The 21,308-nt window shown below is 51.2% G+C and overlaps 1 protein-coding gene across 4 annotated transcripts in view; it reads right to left on the bottom strand.

Annotated features, from left to right (window-relative positions):
* NCKAP1 (NCK associated protein 1) overlaps nucleotides 1-21,308 on the bottom strand; it is a 125,635-nt gene that overhangs the window by 47,984 nt on the left and 56,343 nt on the right. For all 4 annotated transcript variants that reach the window (XM_064163861.1, XM_064163862.1, XM_064163863.1 and 1 more), the window contains 8 exons: nucleotides 18,700-18,832; nucleotides 14,834-14,915; nucleotides 10,994-11,052; nucleotides 8,504-8,649; nucleotides 7,187-7,319; nucleotides 4,561-4,680; nucleotides 3,409-3,548; nucleotides 1,119-1,250 (listed from right to left, as the gene is read on the bottom strand). In XM_064163861.1, coding sequence (XP_064019931.1) covers nucleotides 1,119-1,250; nucleotides 3,409-3,548; nucleotides 4,561-4,680; nucleotides 7,187-7,319; nucleotides 8,504-8,649; nucleotides 10,994-11,052; nucleotides 14,834-14,915; nucleotides 18,700-18,832 — 945 coding nt within the window. The remainder of the gene's footprint in view (nucleotides 1-1,118; nucleotides 1,251-3,408; nucleotides 3,549-4,560; nucleotides 4,681-7,186; nucleotides 7,320-8,503; nucleotides 8,650-10,993; nucleotides 11,053-14,833; nucleotides 14,916-18,699; nucleotides 18,833-21,308) is intronic.

Below are 21,308 nucleotides of genomic sequence, written 5' to 3'. Positions count from 1 at the left end.
CACTCCAAAGTCTCCTCCAAGCCTTCTCTTCTCCAAGCTGCAGTGCCCCAGCTCTCTCAGCCTGTCAGAAAGTGCATTTAATAGAAAACTGGAGTAACAGAACAGGAAGTCTTCTCCAGAGGCTGCCATTTGCCTTGCTATAAATAATGATCCCAGGATGTCAGGAGCTGGAAGGGACCTCTGGAGAGCTTCCACCCCAACCCCCCTGCCACAGCAAGAGCAGAGAATCCAGCACAGGTCACACAGGAACACATCCAGACAGGGCTGCAAAGGCTCCACAGAAGGACACTCCACAACCTCTCTGGGCAGCCTGTGCCAGGGCTCTGGCACCCTCACAGCCAAGAAGTTGTTGCTGCTGTTGAGCTGGAACTTGCTGTGCTGCAGTGTCCATCCCTTGCCCCTTGTCCTGTGGCAGGGCACAAGTGAGCAGAGGCTGTCCCTGTCCCTTCCTTCCTGCCCCCCAGCCCTCAGCTCTTGATAGACATTGCTCAGATCCCCTCTCAGCCTTCTCCTCTGCAGCCTAAGCAGCCCCAGGGCTCTCAGCCTCTCCTCCTCAGGCACTGCTCCAGTCCCTTCAGCATCCCTGTAGCAATTGGACTCTCCACAATTAACATGACTGTACAGCAGACCTGCTACAGTGTGCACAGGCATCATTTCTGCTCGGGAAAGGAAGCAGCTGAGGGGATAAATTCAAGAGGAACATATTCCTACTCTCTACATAGTCGGATTCAGGCTCCACACAAGTTTAGGAAGCATCATATGGTCATGTGGACTCTCTCCAGCAGATCCCTGTCCCTCTTGAACTGGGGAGCCCAGAACTGGAGGAAATATTCCAGGTGGGGCCTCAGCAGGGCAGAGGGAGAGCAGAACCTCCCTGAATGTGCTTAGCACACCTTCAATGCTGCCCAGGATCCCATTAGCCTTCTTAGAAACAGGACCTAGCAATTGCCTGTGTCTGCACATATCATTTCATTGTCATTTTAGCTTGAAACTGCTAGGAGTTGCACAATCCACCCTTAGGAACTGGTTGTATGCAGTAAGCAAAGAACAACTCCAGCAGCAAATCAGCAAAAGGCTTCTCTTGGAGAAGAATCTTCACAAGGTTGCATTTCTCTTACTTGGTGAAGCGGATTTCCAGGTGGGATGTTAAGTACTCCCTCGGGGTAAAGGTGTGCTCCCAAACCACCATGTTGGGGACGTAATTGATGGAGAAGCAGAGCTCAGAAAGTGCAGTGTGCAGCTTGTCCAGGCTTTAGGAACAAGAAGACATGAAGAACAAAAGCAGTCATATGCAACATAAGTGTGTGTTCTGATGGAAAGCACATGCTGGGTGGAAGAGCACTCAAAAACCAGGGAGAGCTCTAACTCCTCCTTATCTTGTTCTGCTTCAGGATGCTTCTTTTATCTTAATTCAAACACAGCATTTTGGGTAAGCACACATCCTACAGCTGCATCTGCACCACCCAGGGATTTCACACACACACACAGAGTCATAGAACCAAACAGGTTGGAAGAGAGCTCCAAGCTCAGCCAGCCCAACCTAGCACCCAGCCCTGCCCAACCAACCACACCATGGCACTAAGTGCCCCAGCCAGGCTTGGCTGCAACACCTCCAGCCACAGCCACTCCACCACCTCCCTGGGCAGCCCATTCCAGTGCCAGTCACTCTCTCTGCCAGGAACTTCCTCCTCACAGCCAGCCTAGACCTACCCTGGCACAGCTTCAGACTCTGGCCCCTTCTTCTCTTGCTGGCTGCCTGGCAGCAGAGCCCAACCCCACCTGGCTACAGCCTCCCTGCAGGCAGCTGCAGGCAGCAATGAGCTCTGCCCTCAGCCTCCTCTGCTGCAGGCTGCACACCCCCAGCTCCCTCAGCCTCTCCTCACAGGGCTCTGCTCCAGGCCCCTCCCCAGCCTTGCTGCTCTGCTCTCAACACCTTCCAGCACCTCAGCAGCTCTCTGCAATTCAGGAGCCCACAACTGGACACAGCACTCAAGCAGTAAGCAGCCTGAGCAGTGCTGAGCACAGGGGCACAAGAACCTCCCTTGCCCTGCTGCCCACACTGCTCCTCAGCCAGCCCAGGATGCCATTGGCTCTGCTGCCCACCTGGGCACTGCTGCCTCCTCTTCAGCTCCTCTCTCCCAGCACCCCCAGCTCCCTCTCTGCCTGGCTGCTCTCAGCCACTCTGGCCCCAGCCTCTAGTGCTGCTTGGGGTTGTATTTTTAAATCTTTCCTCTTAGCTCTTTCAGAGCTTTTCTGTTTGTTTTGGGTAATGATTTACTGAGGTTTCCATTTTTTTCTGTAGCCAGTGACAGAGAAACCTTTCCCCAGCTTCTACAGGCAGTGGGGCCACAAATCCACCTCCAGCAACTGAAGGCAGCAACAACAACTTTCAGCCCAGCCTGCACTTCATGAAGCTAACAGTGTTGAAAGAAGGTAGAATTAAGATGCCTTGGAATTGGAATTCCACAATTAACATCACTACACAGCAGCCCTGCTGGAGTGTGCACAGGCATCTTTTCTGCTCAGGAAAGGAAGCAGCTGAGGGGATAAATTCAAGAGGTACATATTCCTACCCTCTACATAATGGAATTCAGGCTCCACACAAGTTTAGGAAGCATCATAGAATCAAGCAGGTTGGAAGAGACCTCCAAGATCATCCAGTCCAACCTAGCAGCCAGCCCTACTCAGTCAACCAGACCATGGCACTAAGTGCCTCATCCAGGCTTTTCTTGAACACCTCCAGGGACAGTGCCTCCACCACCTCCCTGGGCAGCCCATTCCAATGCCAATCACCCTCTCTGACAACAACTTCCTCCTAACATCCAGCCTAGACCTACCCCAGCACAACTTGAGACTGTGTCCCCTTGTTCTATTGCTGGTTGCCTGGCAGAAGAGGCCAACCCCCACCTGGCTACAATGTCCCTTCAGGTAGTTGTAGACAGCAATAAGGTCACCCCTGAGCCTCCTCTTCTCCAGGCCCAACAACCCCAGCTCTCTCAGCCTCTCCTCATAGGGTTTATGTTCCATATGGTCATGTGGACTCTCTCCAGCACATCCCTGTCCCTCTTGAACTGGGGAGCCCAGAACTGGAGGAAATATTCCAGGTGGGGCCTCGGTAGAGCAGAGGGAGAGGAGATCTTTCCTGGATGTGCTTAGCACACCTTTACTGCTGCTCAGGAAAGGAAGCAGCTGAGGGGATGAATTCAAGAGGAACATATTCCTATCCTCTACATAATGGAATTCAGGCTCCACACAAGTTTAGGAAGCATCATATGGTCCCCAACTAGAAAGCTGTCATGTTTACAGTCAACTCAACTCAGTCAAATGAAGCAAGAAGCATTCCATATGTAAAAACATGCATGTTTTGACTTGGAATTCAAGGTGGAAGAAAGAGAAGAAGCAGCTTACTTTGTCACAACCAATCTGTTTTTCCTCATGCTTTCCACTCCTGGTTTCTCCCTTTCAGGTTCACCTTTCTTTCCAGTTTGCTTTTTTGACTTTTTGTTCACTGCTTGACTGATGGTTTTGGCACAATGCTTGGGCAGCAGCTAGTAAGTAGAAAGAAATAGCCCCTCCAGATTAAAATCCATCTTTTTAGCAACTCTGAGATGCAAAATAAGCTTATGGCCAGAGCAGGAGGAGAGAATCCAGCACAGGTCACACAGGAACACATCCAGACAGGGCTGCAAAAGCTCCACAGAAGGACAAGCAACATATTGTTGCTTTGACTAGTAACTCTACAACTCTCATCTCAGTCTTCTTTAAATCAACTTCCATTTTATAAATACAAAACCACCCCAAAAATCTGAGGATAGGGAAAAAAAAGTGAAAAGGAAACAGAGCAATAAAACTTCAGAAAGCTGAAGAGAGAAGTGAAAGTGACAAGAAATTAAACTAAAAACTGGATCCCAAGATCTTAGGGGCTGGAAGGGACCTCTGGAGAGCTTCCAGTCCAACCCCACTGCCACAGCAGCAGCAGCAGCAGAGAATCCAGCACAGGTCACACAGGAACACATCCAGACAGGGCTGCAAAGGCTCCACAGAAGGAGACTCCACAACCTCTCTGGGCAGCCTGTGCCAGGGCTCTGGCACCCTCACAGCCAAGAAGTTGTTGCTGCTGTTGAGCTGGAACTTGCTGTGCTGCAGTGTCCATCCCTTGCCCCTTGTCCTGTGGCAGGGCACAAGTGAGCAGAGGCTGTCCCTGTCCCTTCCTTCCTGCCCCCCAGCCCTCAGCTCTTGACAGACACTGCTCAGATCCCCTCTCAGCCTTCTCCTCTGCAGACTGCCCAGCCCCAGGGCTCTCAGCCTCTCCTCCTCAGGCACTGCTCCAGTCCCTGCAGCATCCTCATGGCCCTCCCTTGGAGTCTTTCCAGTCAATCCCTGTCCCTCCTAAACTGGGAAGCCCAAAACTGGATGCAGTATTCCAGGTGAGGCCTCACCAGGGCAGAGCAGAGGAGAAGCAGAAGCTCCCTGGATCTGCTGTGCGCTCTTCTCAATGCCCACTGGCCTCCTGAGCCCCAAGAGCACACTGCTGTGCCCTGCAGAGATGAGCAGACTCACCTGGTCACTCAGTGTACACTGCTCTGTGCAGATGTCTGTGATCAGGTTTCGAGCTTGCTTGGCCATTTCATCCAGGAACATGTTGCAGAGGGACAGGCTGCGGTCACCAATGTGATGGCGCTGCCGGACAAAAGAGAGCCAACCTCACTTTCCAGCCTCTCCTTGCTCCTACAGCAGTCACAGCTCACTACAGCATGCAGGTAGGGTGTGAGAAAGAGATTTTCAACCCCTCGATAATCTCAGCTCCAGCATTTGTTTTAGTTTTGAAATGTACTTCGGTTTTAAGCAACCTGAACCATTTAGTTCTTCCAAGTCACTGATGGCCTCAGCACTCAGAGAGTCAGAGAATCAGGCAGGCTGGAAGAGAGCTCCAAGCTCAGCCAGCCCAACCTAGCACCCAGCCCTGCCCAACCAACCACACCATGGCACTAAGTGCCCCAGCCAGGCTTGGCTGCAACACCTCCAGCCACGGCCACTCCACCACCTCCCTGGGCAGCCCATTCCAATGCCAATCACTCTCTCTGACAACAACTTCCTCCTCACACCCAGCCTAGACCTGCCCTGGCACAGCTTCAGACTCTGTCCCCTTCTTCTCTTGCTGGCTGCCTGGCAGCAGAGCCCAACCCCACCTGGCTACAGCCTCCCTGCAGGCAGCTGCAGGCAGCAATCAGCTCTGCCCTCAGCCTCCTCTGCTGCAGGCTGCACACCCCCAGCTCCCTCAGCCTCTCCTCACAGGGCTCTGCTCCAGGCCCCTCACCACCCTTGCTGCCCTTCTCTCAACACCTTCCAGCACCTCAGCAGCTCTCTGCAATTCAGGAGACCACAACTGGACACAGCACTCAAGGGGTGGCCTGAGCAGTGCTGAGCACAGGGGCACAAGAACCTCCCTTGTCCTGCTGCCCACACTGCTCCTCAGCCAGCCCAGGATGCCATTGGCTCTGCTGCCCACCTGGGCACTGCTGCCTCCTCTGCAGCTCCTCTCTCCCAGCACCCCCAGCTCCCTCTCTGCCTGCCTGCTCTCAGCCACTCTGGCCCCAGCCTCTAAGTACTGCTTGGGGTTGTTGTGGCCACAGTGTAGAACCCTGCACTTGGCCTTGTTCAGTCTCACCCCACTGCCCACCCATCCAGCCTGGGTTAAAACATCAGTAACACTGTTTTGCTCACTGCCCTTTGCAAACCTTTTCTTTAGAAGGAGGTCAAATGCTTTCAATATACTTTTGGAAAAGTAGGTTTTCAACTTAAATTTGGACCAAGCAGAGTTGCAGCATGTCCAATACTTAGGATCTCTGTGAATTGCCCTCTTCATTAATCTGCAGCAGTGCTAAAGCTAAGAGAGAATGAGCATGCAACTGGAGCTACAGGGAGAGCAGTGTCCTTCATCCTGCTGAAACCCTAAGTGAAGCCTTGCTTCATTAATTCCTGTGTTCATTTGTCACTGGAGCTGCACAAGCCCAGGCTGTGTCCCACTGAAAACCTTCTTTCACCACTCATGTTTCCTTTCCAGCAGCCACACTGCCACGCATTGTACACAGCACAGCCCAGCTCATTCTTCCACAATGATAACAGTTACCAAGCCACACAATTCAGAGGTTGAATTCCAGCTTCTGCTGGCTGCAGCTGAACCCACAGTGGACTTAGGATACTGACTCCTTGCTGTTACTATAATTGTTCTGAAAGACAGCTCATCAGAGGATCACAGAATGCTCTGGGTTAAAAGGGACCTCCAAGGGTCATCCAGTCCAACTCCTCCTGCAGTCATCCCAGCAGGGACAGCCTCAACTAGATCAGACTAGAGCCCTGTCCAGCCTCACCTTGAAGAACTCCAGGGATGGGGCCACAACCACCTCCCCAGGCAACCTGTTCCAGTGTTCCACTACCCTCATGGTGCAGAACTTGGTCTTCACATCCAATCTAAATCTCTTCTCCTCCAGTTTGAAGCCATTGCCCTCATCCTGTCCCTGCAGGCCCTTACAGTTTCCATTCATCTTGCAGGCTCCCTTCAGGTACAGGAACTCCCAACTTCCTTTTTCTATCAATGAGTTTATAAATCATGTTTTAAAAGGCATGAGATTGAAGCCTGAATCATAGAATCAAGCAGGTTGGAAGAGAGCTCCAAGAGCATCCAGTCCAACTTATCACCCAGCCCTATCCAGTCAACCAGACCATGGCACTAAGTGCCCCAGCCAGGCTTGGCTGCAACACCTCCAGCCACGGCCACTCCACCACCTCCCTGGGCAGCCCATTCCAATGCCAATCACTCTTTCTGCCAACAACTTCCTCCTCACAGCCAGCCTAGACCTGCCCTGGCACAGCTTCAGACTCTCTCCCCTTCTTCTGGTGCTGGCTGCCTGGCAGAAGAGCCCAACCCCCACCAGAAGAGTCATCTAACCTCTGCACCTTAGTTTAAATACAATTTAAATAATTCTTTGTCACTTCTGAAAAGGATTCTGAGATCTATGGGTGAAGAATGACCTAAGAAGGCATCTCCCTTGGTTTACCTCCCCTTTAGCACTCTGACCCCTTGCATCTTCTATTGCCTTAAGACCTTGCAGCAACACTCAGCTCTAAACCTCTCTGCTTTACATGAGAGATGAAAACAACTGAAGAGAATAGATTTTGCAATTACCTCTTCTGGACACAGTTCATGGGTACAGCTCATAAAATGGGTGCAAAGCAGTGGGAATGCAATTGAGTATCTTGACTGAGAGGGAAGCTCCAAGCACTGCTGAAACATCTTCTCAAAAGCGCGACTATAAAAACTGATCAGAAAGAGACATTTCAATGGGACACAAACATCATTGTGTTGTGCATAGAACTGCTTCACATACACCAAACCTGCCCTTAGTGTCAGCTCACAGGCTCACAGGATGTTAGAGGTTGGAAGAACCCAAGGAGATCATCCAGTCCAACCCCCTGCCAGAGCAGGACAATGCTATCTAACACAGAGCACACAGGAACACATCCAGACAGGGCTGCAAAGGCTCCACAGAAGGAGACTCCACAACCTCTCTGGGCAGCCTGTGCCAGGGCTCTGGGACCCTTACAGGAAAGAAGTTCCCCCTTGTGCTGAGGCAGAACCTCTTTTGCTGCAGCTTGCACCCATTGCTCCTTGTCCTGTCCCAGGCAGCAGTGAGCAGAGCCTGTCCCCCCCTCCTGGCAGCCCTTATAAACACTTATCAAATGTTTGACAGGAGAGGCTCAGCAAACACTTCCTTCCTTTTGCTAAAATGCATTAAGGAGAAACATCTGAAAATGATCCCAGATAAATTAGCATCATAGAATGGGTTAGGTTGGAAGGGACCTCCAAAGCTCAGCCAGCTCCAACCCTCTGCCATAGGCAGGGACACCTCCCACTAGAACATGGCACTTAAGGTCTCATCCAACCTGGCCTGGAACACCTCCAGGGAGGTTGTGCAGCACAGAAGCACCCAATGTGATCTTTGATCACATTGGGTGCTTCTGTGCTCCACAACTTCCCTGGGCAACCTGTGCCAGTGTCTCACCACCCCCAACCTGTGCCAGTGTCCAACCACCCGCCTAACAGCCAGTTTCAATCTCCCCTCTGCCACTTCAAACCCATTCTCCCTTGTCCTGTCCTTACAAGCCCTTGTCAATAGTCCCTCCCCAGCCTTCCTGTAGCCCACTTCAGATCCTGGAAGACCACTCCAAGGTCTCCTTGAATCCTTCTCTTCTGCAGGTTGCACAGCCCCAACTCTCATAGCCTGTCCTCATAGCAGCATCATACATGAACCATACATGAAGAATCTCTGATGGATGCTCCTAAGTAACCTCTGTCAGACTGATCCTGATGGAACACAGACATTCCAGTTGCTTCTCTCACTGCTCTATCCTCCTAGGAACATCTCTATTTACAAATCACAGCTGCAAGGGCAAACCAAACAACAACCAACAAAAAGCTTTTAGGGCATGGTTGGTAACATACCAAAATATAGACAGATCTGAGGTTTCAACCAACATCTCCACCAAAGAATCTACCATTTTTGTGTGGAAAATGATTGTGTTCATCATTTTTCCTAGTTCTCTATGGTCTGCAAGCCCAAGGGAAGCTTTAGAGACACTGGTGTAGGCCTGGAAAAGCAAGAGAGAGAGAGATTATTGTCTATAAAGATGCTTTTCTGTTCTGGCAAATTCCATTGCTGCTACCCAAGGCAAATGTGAAATGCTAAGCATGGAACACTTTTGTGCTCTTTGATCTTTATCTATCTTAGCACTACAGCTCAAGGAAAGCAAACTGCCCTTCAAAGGAGTCACCCAATGTCATCTGAGTGTGACATCAACTCACAGAAGGCTGCAGAACAAAGGTATCCATGAATCACAAACCTGCACTTCTGAGCTCCCACTTTAACAATCAGGTTTTGGTAAGGAGGAGCAAGAATAGGTGGTTTGAAAACAGAGAGCCACAGAGAATGGTTTAGGTTGGATGCTCAAGGATCAGCCAGTTCCAACCCCCTGCCCATAGGGACACCTCCCACCAGAGCAGGTTGCTCAAGGCTTCATCCAACCTGGCTTGGAATACCTCCAGGGAGGTTGTGGAGCACAGAAGCACCCAATGTGATCAAAGATCACATTGGGTGCTTCTGTGCTCCACAACCTCCCTGGGCAACCTGTGCCAGGGTCTCACCACCCTCACTGCAAAGAACCCTTTCCTAACAGCCACTTTCAATCTCCCCTCTGCCAGTTCAAACCCATTCCTCCTCCTCCTGTCATTCCCAGACCTTGTCAGTAGTCCCTCCCCAGCCCTCCTGCAGCCCCCTTCACATCCTGCAAGGCCACTCCAAGGTCTCCTCCAAGCCTTCTCCTCTCCAGGCTGCACAGCCCCAACTCTCTCAGCCTGGCCTCACAGCAGAGCTGCTGCAGCCCTCTCAGCATCTTGGTGGCCTCCTCTGCACTGCCTCCAACACTTCCATGTCCTGCTTGTGCTGGGGGCTCCAGAACTGCCCCCAGGACTGCAGGTGGGGTGTGAGGAGAGCAGAGCCAAGGGGCACAATCCCCTCCCTTGCCCTGCTGCCCACACTGCTCTTGCTGCAGCCCAGCACAGGGTTGTGTCTGGGCTGCACTCACCCTGCAGGCTCCTGTGGAGCTTTGCATCAGCCCAGACCCCCAGGCCTGTTCCTCAGGGCTGCTCTCAGCCATTCCCCACCCAGCCTGGAGCCGTGCTTGGCACCCACCCAGGTGCAGGACCTTACACTTGGCCTTGTTGAATGTCCTGAGGTTGGCCTGGGCACAGCTCTGCAGCCTGTGCAGGTCCCTCTGGATGGATGTGTGCCCTCTAGCAACTTGACATCTATCTAGTCTAGACACAATTGAGTTACAGGCTGAACAATGTTCCTCCTTTGCCAACTAAACTGAAGATACTGATCTAGCTGATTGGCTGGGTGCTATGTTGGACTGGATGAGCTTGGAGGTCTCTTCCCACCTGGTTGTTCTATTGGAGTGATCACAGAATCACAGGACATTAGCAGCTGCAAAGGCCCTTGCAAGCTCATCCAGTCCAACCCCCCTGTCAGGGCACAATCACCTATACCAGATCACACAGGAACACATCCAGGTGGGTTTTGAATGTCTTCAGAGAAGGAGATTCCACAACCTTCTTTGGGCAGCCTGTGGCAGTGTTTTGTCACCCTCACAGTGATTTTTCCTTACCATCAAATGGAACCTCCTATGCTCCAACTCGCACCCGGTGCCCCTTGTCCTATCACTGGGCATCACTGGGCAGAGCCTGGCTTCATCCTCCTGACAGTGCCCATCACATCTTCATCAACATGCATGAGATCACCCCTCTGGCTCCTCTGCTCCAAGCTCAAGAGCCCCAGCTCCCTCAGCCTGTCCTCAGCAGGGAGATGTTCCACTGCCTTCAGCACCTTTCTGGCTCTGTGCTGGACTCTTTCAAGCAGTTCCCTGAGGCCCTTCTTGAACTGAGGGGCCCAGAACTGGACACAATATTCCAGGTGCAGCCTCCCCAGGGCAGAGCAGAGGGGCAGGAAACCTCTCTCAACCTCCTAATCACAGCCCTTCTAATGCACCCCAGGAGACCATTTGCCTTCTTGGTCAGCAGAGCACATTGCTCATCTGCCTGAATGTTAGTTTCTTACTGAGCATTCTCCCCCTTCCCCTGGCTGGGGAGGCTGAATCACACTGTGCACAGCTGCCAGCAAACTGCTCATGCCAGCACATTCTATTTCTGAACTGCTACAAACACCTCACAGAACAATTTGCAAGTGCTCAATGCAGACAAAGCTAGAGCAAAACTTTAGCAAAGGATCTACTTCAGGATGCATTTGAGTCTAGAAGAGGTAAGTTATTCTTAGCTACCCTTTCAGCCATTTTCAACCTGAGAGTAGTCTAGAAGAGCAGTAATTTACTACAGGGTTTAGTTTTCAGTCCACTGTCACACGTGTTTATGAAGTATTACCTGCAATCTAAACCAATCTAATCTCATTCCTCTGAAGTCAAATACTTCTCCATCTTCAACTGCAAGAGGGAAAGAAAACAAAAACAGAATATAAACCCCTTAGGAAACCAACTGCAAATTCAGAGATGCTTTGTCACACCTCTTAAAAACCCCACTCAAGGGTTACTTGGGAACTGAGAGCTTTTACTTAGGAATATCAATCCAGCATTGACACACTTACAGGAATTAAAACACCCAGGTGAGAACATGGGGAATATGCTTGCTACATGGAAAGGCAGGAAGAAAAACACCTAAGTGACAAGATGTGGAATGTGCTTTCTCCAGGAGAAGGTGGGAATTCAAACACCTAGGTGACAACAAATGTGCTTGTCTGCTGCTTTGAGGCTACCTGGAATACTGTAGTGAGAACAATTAGGCTGTGCAAGGAAACAGATCAGTGAGAACAGACTAAGATGTGAAAAGGAGACAGATTAGTGAGGGCAGAATAGTGAGAACAATTAGGCTGTGCAAGGGAACAGATTAGGGAGAACAATTGGGCTGTAAAAATGAAACAGATTAGGGAGAACAATTAGTCTGTGCAAGAGAACAGATTAGGGAGAACAATTAGGCTGTGCAAGAGAAGAGACTAGGCAGAAAAATTAGGCTGTGTAAGGGAACAGATTAGGGAGAACAGGTTAGGCTGTGCAAGGGAACAGATTAGGGAAAACAATTGGGCTGTAAAAAGGAAACAGATTAGGGAGAACAATTAGGCTGTGCAAGAGAACAGATTAGGGAGAACAATTAGGCTGTGCAAGGGAACAGATTAGGGAGAACAATTAGGCTGTGCAAGAGAACAGATTAGGGAGAACAATTAGGCTGTGCAAGGGAACAGATTAGGGAGAACAATTAGGCTGTGCAAGAGAACAGATTAGGCAGAACAATCAGGCTGTGTAAGGGAACAGATTAGAGAGAACAGATTAGGAAGAACAATTAGGCTGTGAAAAGGAACAGATTAGTGAGAACGGATTAGGCTGTACAAGGAAATAGATTAGGGAGAACAGATTAGGCTGTGCAAGGGAACAGATTAGGGAGAACAGATTAGGGAGAACAATTAGGCTGTGCAAGGAAACAGATTAGGGAGAACAGATTAGGCTGTGCAAGGAAACAGATTAGGGAGAACAGATTAGGCTGTGCAAGGGAGAACAGATTAGGCTGTGCAAGGGAGAACAGATTAGGCAGAAAAAATAGGCTGTGTAAGGGAACAGATTAGGGAGAACAGATTAGGAAGAACAATCAGGCTGTGAAAAGAAACATATTAATGAGAACAGATTAGGCTGTGCAAGGAAACAGATTAGGGAGAACAGATTAGGGAGAACAGATTAGGCTGTGCAAGGGAACAGATTAGGGAGAACAGATTAGGGAGAACAATTAGGCTGTGCAAGGGAACAGATTAGGGAGAACAGATTAGGCTGTGCAAGGGAACAGATTAGGGAGAACAATTAGGCTGTGCAAGGAAACAGATTAGGGAGAACAGATTAGGGAGAACAGATTAGGCTGTGCAAGGGAACAGATTAGGGAGAACAATTAGGCTGTGCAAGGAAACAGATTAGGGAGAACAGATTAGGCTGTGCAAGGGAACAGATTAGGGAGAACAATCAGGCTGTGTAAGGGAACAGATTAGGGAGAACAGATTAGGCTGTGAAAAGGAACAGATTAGTGAGAACAGATTAGGCTGTACAAGGAAATAGATTAGGGAGAACAGATTAGGCTGTGCAAGGGAACAGATTAGGGAGAACAATTAGGCTGTGCAAGGAAACAGATTAGGGAGAACAGATTAGGGAGAACAGATTAGGCTGTGCAAGGGAACAGACTAGGGAGAAAAATTAGGCTGTGTAAAGGAACAGATTAGGGAGAACAGATTAGGAAGAACAATTAGGCTGTGAAAAGAAACAGATTAGTGAGAACAGAATAGGCTGTGCAAAGGAACAGATTAGGGAGAATAGATTAGGCTGTGCAAGGGAACAGATTAGTGAGAACAGATTAGGGAGAACAATTAGGCTGTGAAAAGAAACAGATTAGGGAGAACAGATTAGGCTGTGCAAGGGAACAGACTAGGGAGAAAAATTAGACTGTGCAAGGGAACAGATTAGTGAGAACGGATTAGGCTGTGCAAGGAAACAGATTAGGGAGAACAGATTAGGCTGTGCAAGGGAACAGAGTAGGGAGAACAGATTAGGCGGTGCAAGGAACAGAGTAGGCAGAACAATCAGGCTAAGGGAACAGATTAGGGAGAACAGATTAGGCTGTGCAAGGGAACAGAGTAGGGAGAACAGATTAGGGAGAACAGATTAGGCTGTGCAAGGGAACAGATTAGGGAGAATAGATTAGGGAGAACAGATTAGGCAGAAAAACTAGGCTGTGTAAGGGAACAGATTAGGGAGAACAGATTAGGCTGTGCAAGGAAACAGATTAGGGAGAATAGATTAGGCTGTGCAAGGGAACAGAGTAGGGAGAACAGATTAGGGAGAACAGATTAGGCTGTGCAAGGGAACAGATTAGGCAGAACAATCAGGCTGTGTAAGGGAACAGATTAGGGAGAACAGATTAGGGAGAACAGATTAGGCTGTGCAAGGGAACAGATTAGGGAGAACAATTAGGCTGTGCAAAGGAAATAATGCTGATGTCTGCTGGATTCCCAGGCCTGCTGAGATGTATGAAAGCAAGAACACAAAAACACAGGTAAGACAGAGCAGGAGACAGTGTCAGTGTGTGTATCTCTGTGGCACTTGGTGCCCTGGGCTGCTGCTTCTGTGTAACTCATCCTTCTGCTTCTAACCCCTTGTCTTTGCTTCCACCTCCCAGACAAGCAGCTGGTGCAAAGCAGGCCTGCCCAAAAGCTTGGAGCTCTGCCTTCCAATCACTCTGTGCCATGGTCCTGCTACGTCCATAAAACCAAATCCATCTCTCTGCTGCTTTGAGGCAAATTGGAATACATCAATGAGAGGAATTAGACTCTAGGCTGTGCAAAGGAAACGATGCTGAGCTCTGCTGCACTCACAGGCTGGCTGAGATGGATGAAAGCAAGGACACAAGCAGAGATAAGACAGTGTCAGTGTGTGTGTCTCTGTTGCAGTCTGTGCCTGTGCCTTTCTCCCTCTGTAACCCAACTAATTCTGCTTCTAACCTCCCTGGCCAGTCCTCTGATCTCACTTTCATTGTAAGGCAGACTCTGGGATAAGGCAGAGGGGTGGGAAGAAGGTGGCAGGGTGGTTGGGAGCCCCTCCTGGGCACTCTGGTTTCTGGCAGGGCTGTTGTGTTTCTGCATTGCCTTAAACTTGTCTGCTGCTGTCTGGAGCTGTGAATATTGTAACTATCTGCTTGTGTCTTGTGCTGAGCTGTGAGCAGAAAGCTTCAGTGCTTAACTGCCAGCTCAGCTGAGTCTAGTCTGGGTGATTTCATAAGAGTGGGGGGCAGGGAACTCCCAAATCATCATACCTCTCCAAACTGAACTGCCCCAACTCTCTCAGCCTGTCCCCACGGCAGAGCAGCTCCAGCCCTCTGATCATCCTCGTGGCCCTTCTCTGAGCCAGTTCCAGCACCTCCACACCTTTCCAGCTGAAAAGGTAAGCTCACTTCCCCACAGCACTCCTCAACAGCTCCATCTCTATGGAGCTGCCCTGACAGCCCTCGGGACACATGAAACAGAAACAGATCCCATAACGAAGGAGAAAGAAGGGAACCAATTCCATTTCTGCAGGTTACCTGCTCCCACTGACTGCACAAAGCAAGAAGTGGTGCAGCTTTCCAGGGCCATCTGCCACTCTGATAGCATTCTGCCAGCTGCATTTGGTTTCAGCTTACCTTGTTTCACACTCAGTGAAGTCATAGTGTTTACAAAGGAGGACATGATGATCGATTCATCTTCTGGGCACACTGAAAGGTTCTGGAACACAGAGAGTGCTGCTGTTACTATTCCCATTCTTATTTCAAAGCTCTTTCAGGAAACCTTGTCAGTAACCACGGCAAATTTGGCAGCTGTACACTGAAACCCACACAAAATTAATAACAGGTAAATGAATCAATGTGGAAATTCAGGTAACTGTTGAATATATAATCACAGAAGGGTTTAGGTTGGAAGGGACCTCAAGGATCAGCCAACCCCAATCCCCTGCCATAGGCAGGGACACCTCCCACTAGAACAGGTCACTCTAGGCCTCATCCAACCTGACCTGGAACACCTCCAGGGAGGTTGTGGAGCACAGAAGCACCCAATGTGATCAAAGATCACATTGGGTGCTTCTGTGCTCCACAACCTCCCTGGGCAACCTGTGCCAGTGTCTCACCACCCTCACTGCAAACAACTTCTTCCTAACATCCAATTTCAATCTCCCCTCTGCCAGTTCAAACCCATTCCTCCTCCTCCTGCCATTCCCACACCTTGTCAATAGTCCCTCCCCAGCCCTCCTGGAGCCCACTTCACATCCTGCAAGGCCACTCCAAGGTCTCCCCCAAGCCTTCTCTTCTCCAGGCTGCACAGCCCCAACTCTCTCAGCCTGGCCTCACAGCAGAGCTGCTGCAGCCCTCTCAGCATCTTGGTGGCCTCCTCTGCACTGGCTCCAACACTTCCATGTGCTGCTTGTGCTGGGGGCTCCAGAACTGCCCCCAGGACTGCAGGTGGGGGCTGAGGAGAGCAGAGCCAAGGGGCACAATCCCCTCCCTTGCCCTGTGCCCACACTGCTCTGGCTGCAGCCCAGCACAGGGTTGTGTCTGGGCTGCACTCACCCTGCAGGCTCCTGTGGAGCTTTGCATCAGCCCAGACCCCCAGGGCCTGTTCCTCAGGGCTGCTCTCAGCCATTCCTCATCCAGCCTGCAGCTGTGCTTGGGATTGCAACCACCCAAGTACAGCATCTTGTTGAATGTCCTGAGGTTGGCCTGGGCACAGCTCTGCAGCCTGTGCAGGTCCCTCTGGATTGATCCCTGCCCTCTAACAAGTCGATTGTGCCATACAGCTTGGGGCCACCTGCACACCTGCTGAGGGTGCACTGATTGCTCTGCCCATAGCACTGACAAAGATGTTCAACAGCACTGGTGCCAGCACTGGCCCCTGAGGGACACCACTATTCACCACTACATTCAAGTACTTAACAGCTTTCACTTTTTACCTTTTACCTGGTGATAAATACCTAGAATTTACCTTGATAATAGATAATATTATCTATTATCAAGATAAATGCCTTGCTTTCAAATCAACACCTGCTAAACCCAGAAGGAAGTCTGCCAGGAAATGTGTCCATGCCTTTTCAGGCTGTAGTCACTCACAAAATGTACAGCAAACATTTTCCTGTCAGACAGGCAATTGCTGTGTCTGCAAAGATAATCTGCTGTGGCAGGGTATAAGAGAGCACAGAATTCTCATTGTTGGAAGGCACCTCAAGAATCAACCAGTTCCAACTCCCCCTGCCATGGGCACAGACACCCCACAGTAGATCAGGTTGCCCACATCCAAGACCTCAGTTCAAGACCTCATTGCTGTCTGCAGCTGCCTGCAGGGAGGCTGTGGCCAGGTGGGGATGGGCTCTGCTGCCAGGCAGCCAGCACCAGAAGAAGGGGACAGAGTCTGAAGCTGTGCCAGGGGAGGTCTAGGATGGCTGTGAGGAGGAAGTTGTTGGCAGAGAGAGTGATTGGCACTGGAATGGGCTGCCCAGGGAGGTGGTGGAGTGGCTGTGCGTGGAGGTGTTGAAGCCAAGCCTGGCTGGGGCACTTAGTGCCATGGTCTGGTTGGTTGGGCAGGGCTGGGTGCTAGGTTGGGCTGGCTGAGCTTGGAGCTCTCTGCCAACCTGCTTGATTCTATGACAGTTCTGAGGCAACAGGCAAACCACACAGCTCCCCTGACAGAAATGTTAAGGTTCTTTGATTTTAGAGAGTAGTTTGCAGATGACACCAAGCTAGAAGCAGCTGTGGAGCTGTTGGAGGGTAGCAGAGCCCTGCAGAGGGACCTGGCCAAGCTGCATGGGTGGGCAGAGGCCAATGGGATGAGACTGAACAAGCCCAAGTGCAGGGTTCTGCACTTTGGCCACAACAACCCCAAGCTGCAATAGAGGCTGGGGCCAGAGTGGCTGAGAGCAGGCAGGCAGAGAGGGACCTGGGGGTGCTGGGAGAGAGGAGCTAAAGAGGAGGCAGCAGTGCCCAGGTGGGCAGGAAAAACACCTGGGCACACTGCTATGAAAGTAAATCCAAGGATTCCATTACATTTACTAACATTTGAAGTGTTTAATCAGTCAGTTTAAATAAAGAGTAGAGTATGCTAAGTTTCACCTTCTAGCAAACCATGCCTCAGGTGTGAAATGAATTTCTCCACACGACAGATAACCCTCACGGTACAAACTCGAGTGGAGTCTGAGCAGTTGACTAAATGTGAGCTCCATCTGGTGGTCACCAGGGAATCAAAGCAAAACGGTTCACAAAGCCTCTCATTTCCTTCTCAGGCTCAGTTAGAACAGCTTTCTAACGACACTGCTTCGGTGGCAGGACCTGTTTGGTTGCCCCTCTATAACGCTGCTTAATAACACGAAGGTGTTCAACAGGAAGCACAACTCTAAAGCTCAGAGTTGGACAGTAAATGAATTTGCCAATTCCCACAGCATTCAAAAGCAGGATCAGAGGATGCCAGGGGTTGGAAGGGACCTCTGGAGATCAAGTTATAGAATCACAGAACTGGCAGAGCTGAAAAGGACCTCAAGGATCATCTTAGTTCCAGCTTTCCAGCCACGGGCAGGGACACCTCACACCACATCAGGTTGCCCACAGCCACATCCAGCCTGGCCTTAAAAACTTCCAGGGCTGAGGCTTCCACCGCCTCCCTGGGCAGCCTGTGCCAGTGTCTCAGCACCCTTATGAGGAAGAACTTCTTCCTAATATCCAATCTTAATCTCACCTCCTCTAGCTTGGATCTATTGCCCCTAGTCCTACCACTACCTGCCACCCAGCTCCTTCTCCTGTACCCCCTTCAGATACTGTAAGGCCACTCCAAGGTCTCCTCCAAGCCTTCTCTTCTCCAGGCTGCAGAGCCCCAGACTGTCAGAAAGTGCATTTAATAGAAAACTGGAATCAAAGAATAGGAAGTCCTCTCCAGAGGCTGCCATTTGCCTTGCTGTAAATAATCATCCCAGGATGTCAGGGGTTGGAAGGGACCTTTGGAGATCTTCCAGTCCAACCCCTCTGCCACAGCAGGAGCAGAGAATCATAGAATCAACCAGGTTGGAAGAGAGCTCCAAGATCATCCAGTCCAACCTAGCACCCAGCCCTATCCAGTCATCTAGACCATGGCTCTAAATGCCTCATGCAGGCTTTGCTTGAACACCTCCAGCACAGCACAGGTCACACAGGAACACATCCAGACAGGGCTGCAAAGGCTCCACAGAAGGACACTCCACAACCTCTCTGGGCAGCCTGTGCCAGGGCTCTGGCACCCCTCACAGCCAAGAAGTTGTTGCTCCTGCTGAGCTGGAACTTGCTCTGCTGCAGTGTCCATCCCTTGCCCCTTGTCCTGTGGCAGGGCACAAGTGAGCAGAGGCTGTCCCTGTCCCTTCCTTCCTGCTCCCCAGCCCTCAGCTCTTGACAGACATTGCTCAGATCCCCTCTCAGCCTTCTCCTCTGCAGATTAAAATGTACAAAAAGCCTCTTAGAAGGTCTGCCTTTGAGGACCCAAAGCCACATTCTTCTCATACCTGAACAAGCTCATTTAAGACCACTGCATCAAAGCCAGAGAGGTACTGGACGTAGTATCTCTGCATGACGGGGCCGTACTTGCGCACGTGTGCTCTCAGCTCCTCCATGTAGAATATCAGCTCAGCTATGTGCCTGAAGGCAAGGAGACAGGGAAAGGCTCACAAACAGAACACAGACAGAACACTAAAGCCAAGTTTGATCAGTGCAATGCTTCTCTCAAGGGCCACATCCAGCTGGCGGCCAGTCACTAGTGGTGTCCCTCAGGGATCAGTGCTGGGCCCCATCCTCTTTAACATCTTCATAGATGATCTGGATGAGGGCATGGAGTCAGTCATCAGCAAGTGTGCAGATGACACTAAGCTGGGGGCAGATGTGGCTGGGTTGGAGGGCAAAAGGGCTCTGCAGCAGGACCTTGACCCCCTGGACAGATGGGCAGAGTCCAATGGGATGGCTTCAATAGCTCCAAGTGCAGGGTGCTGCACTTTGGCCACAACAACCCCATGCAGAGATACAGGCTGGGGTCGGAGTGGCTGAGAGCAGCCAGACAGAGAGGGATCTGGGGGTGCTGATTGATACCTGCCTGAACATGAGCCAGCAGTGTGCCCAGGTGGCCAAGAGAGCCAGTGGCATCCTGGCCTGCATCAGGAATGGTGTGGTCAGCAGGAGCAGGGAGGTCATTCTGCCCCTGTACTCTGCACTGCTTAGACCACACCTTGAGTACTGTGTTCAGTTCTGGGCCCCCCAGTTTAGAAGGGACATTGAGATGCTTGAGTGTGTCCAGAGAAGGGCGACGAGGCTGGGGAGAGGCCTTGAGCACAGCCCTACGAGGAGAGGCTGAGGGAGCTGGGATTGGTTAGCCTGGAGAAGAGGAGGCTCAGGGGAGACCTTATTGCTGTCTACAACTACCTGAGGGGTGGTTGTGGCCAGGAGGAGGTTGCTCTCTTCTCTCAGGTGGCCAGCACCAGAACAAGAGGACACAGCCTCAGGCTGTGCCAGGGGAGATTTAGGCTGGAGGTGAGGAGAAAGTTCTTCCCTGAGAGAGTCATTGGACACTGGAATGGGCTGCCCGGGGAGGTGGTGGAGTCGCCGTCCCTGGAGCTGTTCAAGGCAGGACTGGACGTGGCACTTGGTGCCATGGTCTGGCCTTGAGCTCTGTGGTAAAGGGTTGGACTTGGTGATCTATGAGGTCTCTTCCAATCCTAACAATACTGTGTGACACTGTGATACTCCCAGACTGTGCTTCTGAGAAGGTTATTCACAGGTAGTTTCGGTAGGACAAAATCTATTTCCCTATTGGTAACTCCGCAGAGTAAAATCCACTCCACAGGAGATAGGTTAGCAGGATGCCATCACAGGCATCCTCAAACAGCTGTGGAACAGAATCAAAGGATGATCAGGGTTGGAAGGGACTTGAAGAATCAACCAGTCCCAACCCCCCTGCCATGGGCAGGGACACCTCACACCAGATCAGGTTGCCCACAGCCACATCCAGCCTGGCCTTAAACACCACCAGGGCTGAGGCTTCCACCACCTCCCTGGGCAGCCTGTGCCAGTGTCTCACCACCCTCATGGGGAACAACTTCTTCAACATCCAATCTCAATCTGCCCTCCTCTAGCTTGGATGCATTCCCTGTAGTCCTATCCACACCTGACACCATAACAAGTCCCTCCCCAGCTTTCTTGTAGCCCACTTCAGATCCTGGAAGGCCACAAGAAGGTCTCCTTGGGGCCTTCTCCTCTCCCACTGAACAGCCCCAACTCTTTTAGCCTGTCCTCAAAACAGAGCAGCTCCAACCCTCTGAGCATCCTCGTGGCCTTGCTCTGGGCACCTCCCAGCATCTCCAGACCTTTCCTGTCCCTGGGGCTCCAGAGCTGGGCACACTGCTCCAGGTGGGGTCTCAGCAGAGCAGAGCAGAGGGGCAGAATCCCCTCCCTGGCCCTGCTGCCCACACTGCTCTGGGTGCAGCCCAGGCTCTGGTTGCTCTCTGGGCTGCAGGTGCACACTGCTGGCTCAGTCTGAACCTCTCAACCACCAGTATCCCCAAGACCTTTTCTTCAGGGCTGTTCTCAAGCCAGGCACTGCCCAGCCTGTATTAGTGCCTGTGATTATCCCAACCCAGCTGCAGGACTGTTCACTTCTTCCAGTAAGGTCCCTTGCCTAATGCTGTTAGAGGGTGAGGGGCCCCATGGTCCTCTGAGAAAACCACAGGGACCAAGACACATCCTAGGGGATGGATCTGGGCATGCAGGATGTTGCAATACTGTTTTCTATGGCAGTGCCTGGTTGCCACTGTGCTCTTTCCCTGCCTGCCTCTTAGAATCATTGAGTCAATCAGGTTGGAAGAGAGCTCCAAGCTCAGCCAGCCCAACCTAGCACCCAGCCCTGCCCAACCAACCACACCATGGCACTAAGTGCCCCAGCCAGGCTTGGCTGCAACACCTCCAGCCACGGCCACTCCACCACCTCCCTGGGCAGCCCATTCCAATGCCAATCACTCTCTCTGACAACAACTTCCTCCTCACACCCAGCCTAGACCTGCCCTGGCACAGCTTCAGACTCTGTCCCCTTCTTCTCTTGCTGGCTGCCTGGCAGCAGAGCCCAACCCCA

This window comes from Pogoniulus pusillus, chromosome 24 (genome assembly GCF_015220805.1).
Source record: "Pogoniulus pusillus isolate bPogPus1 chromosome 24, bPogPus1.pri, whole genome shotgun sequence".
NCBI lineage: Eukaryota > Metazoa > Chordata > Aves > Piciformes > Lybiidae > Pogoniulus > Pogoniulus pusillus.
The sequence above is the reverse complement of the archived record's forward strand: the minus strand, read 5'-3'. Positions and strand labels throughout refer to the sequence as shown.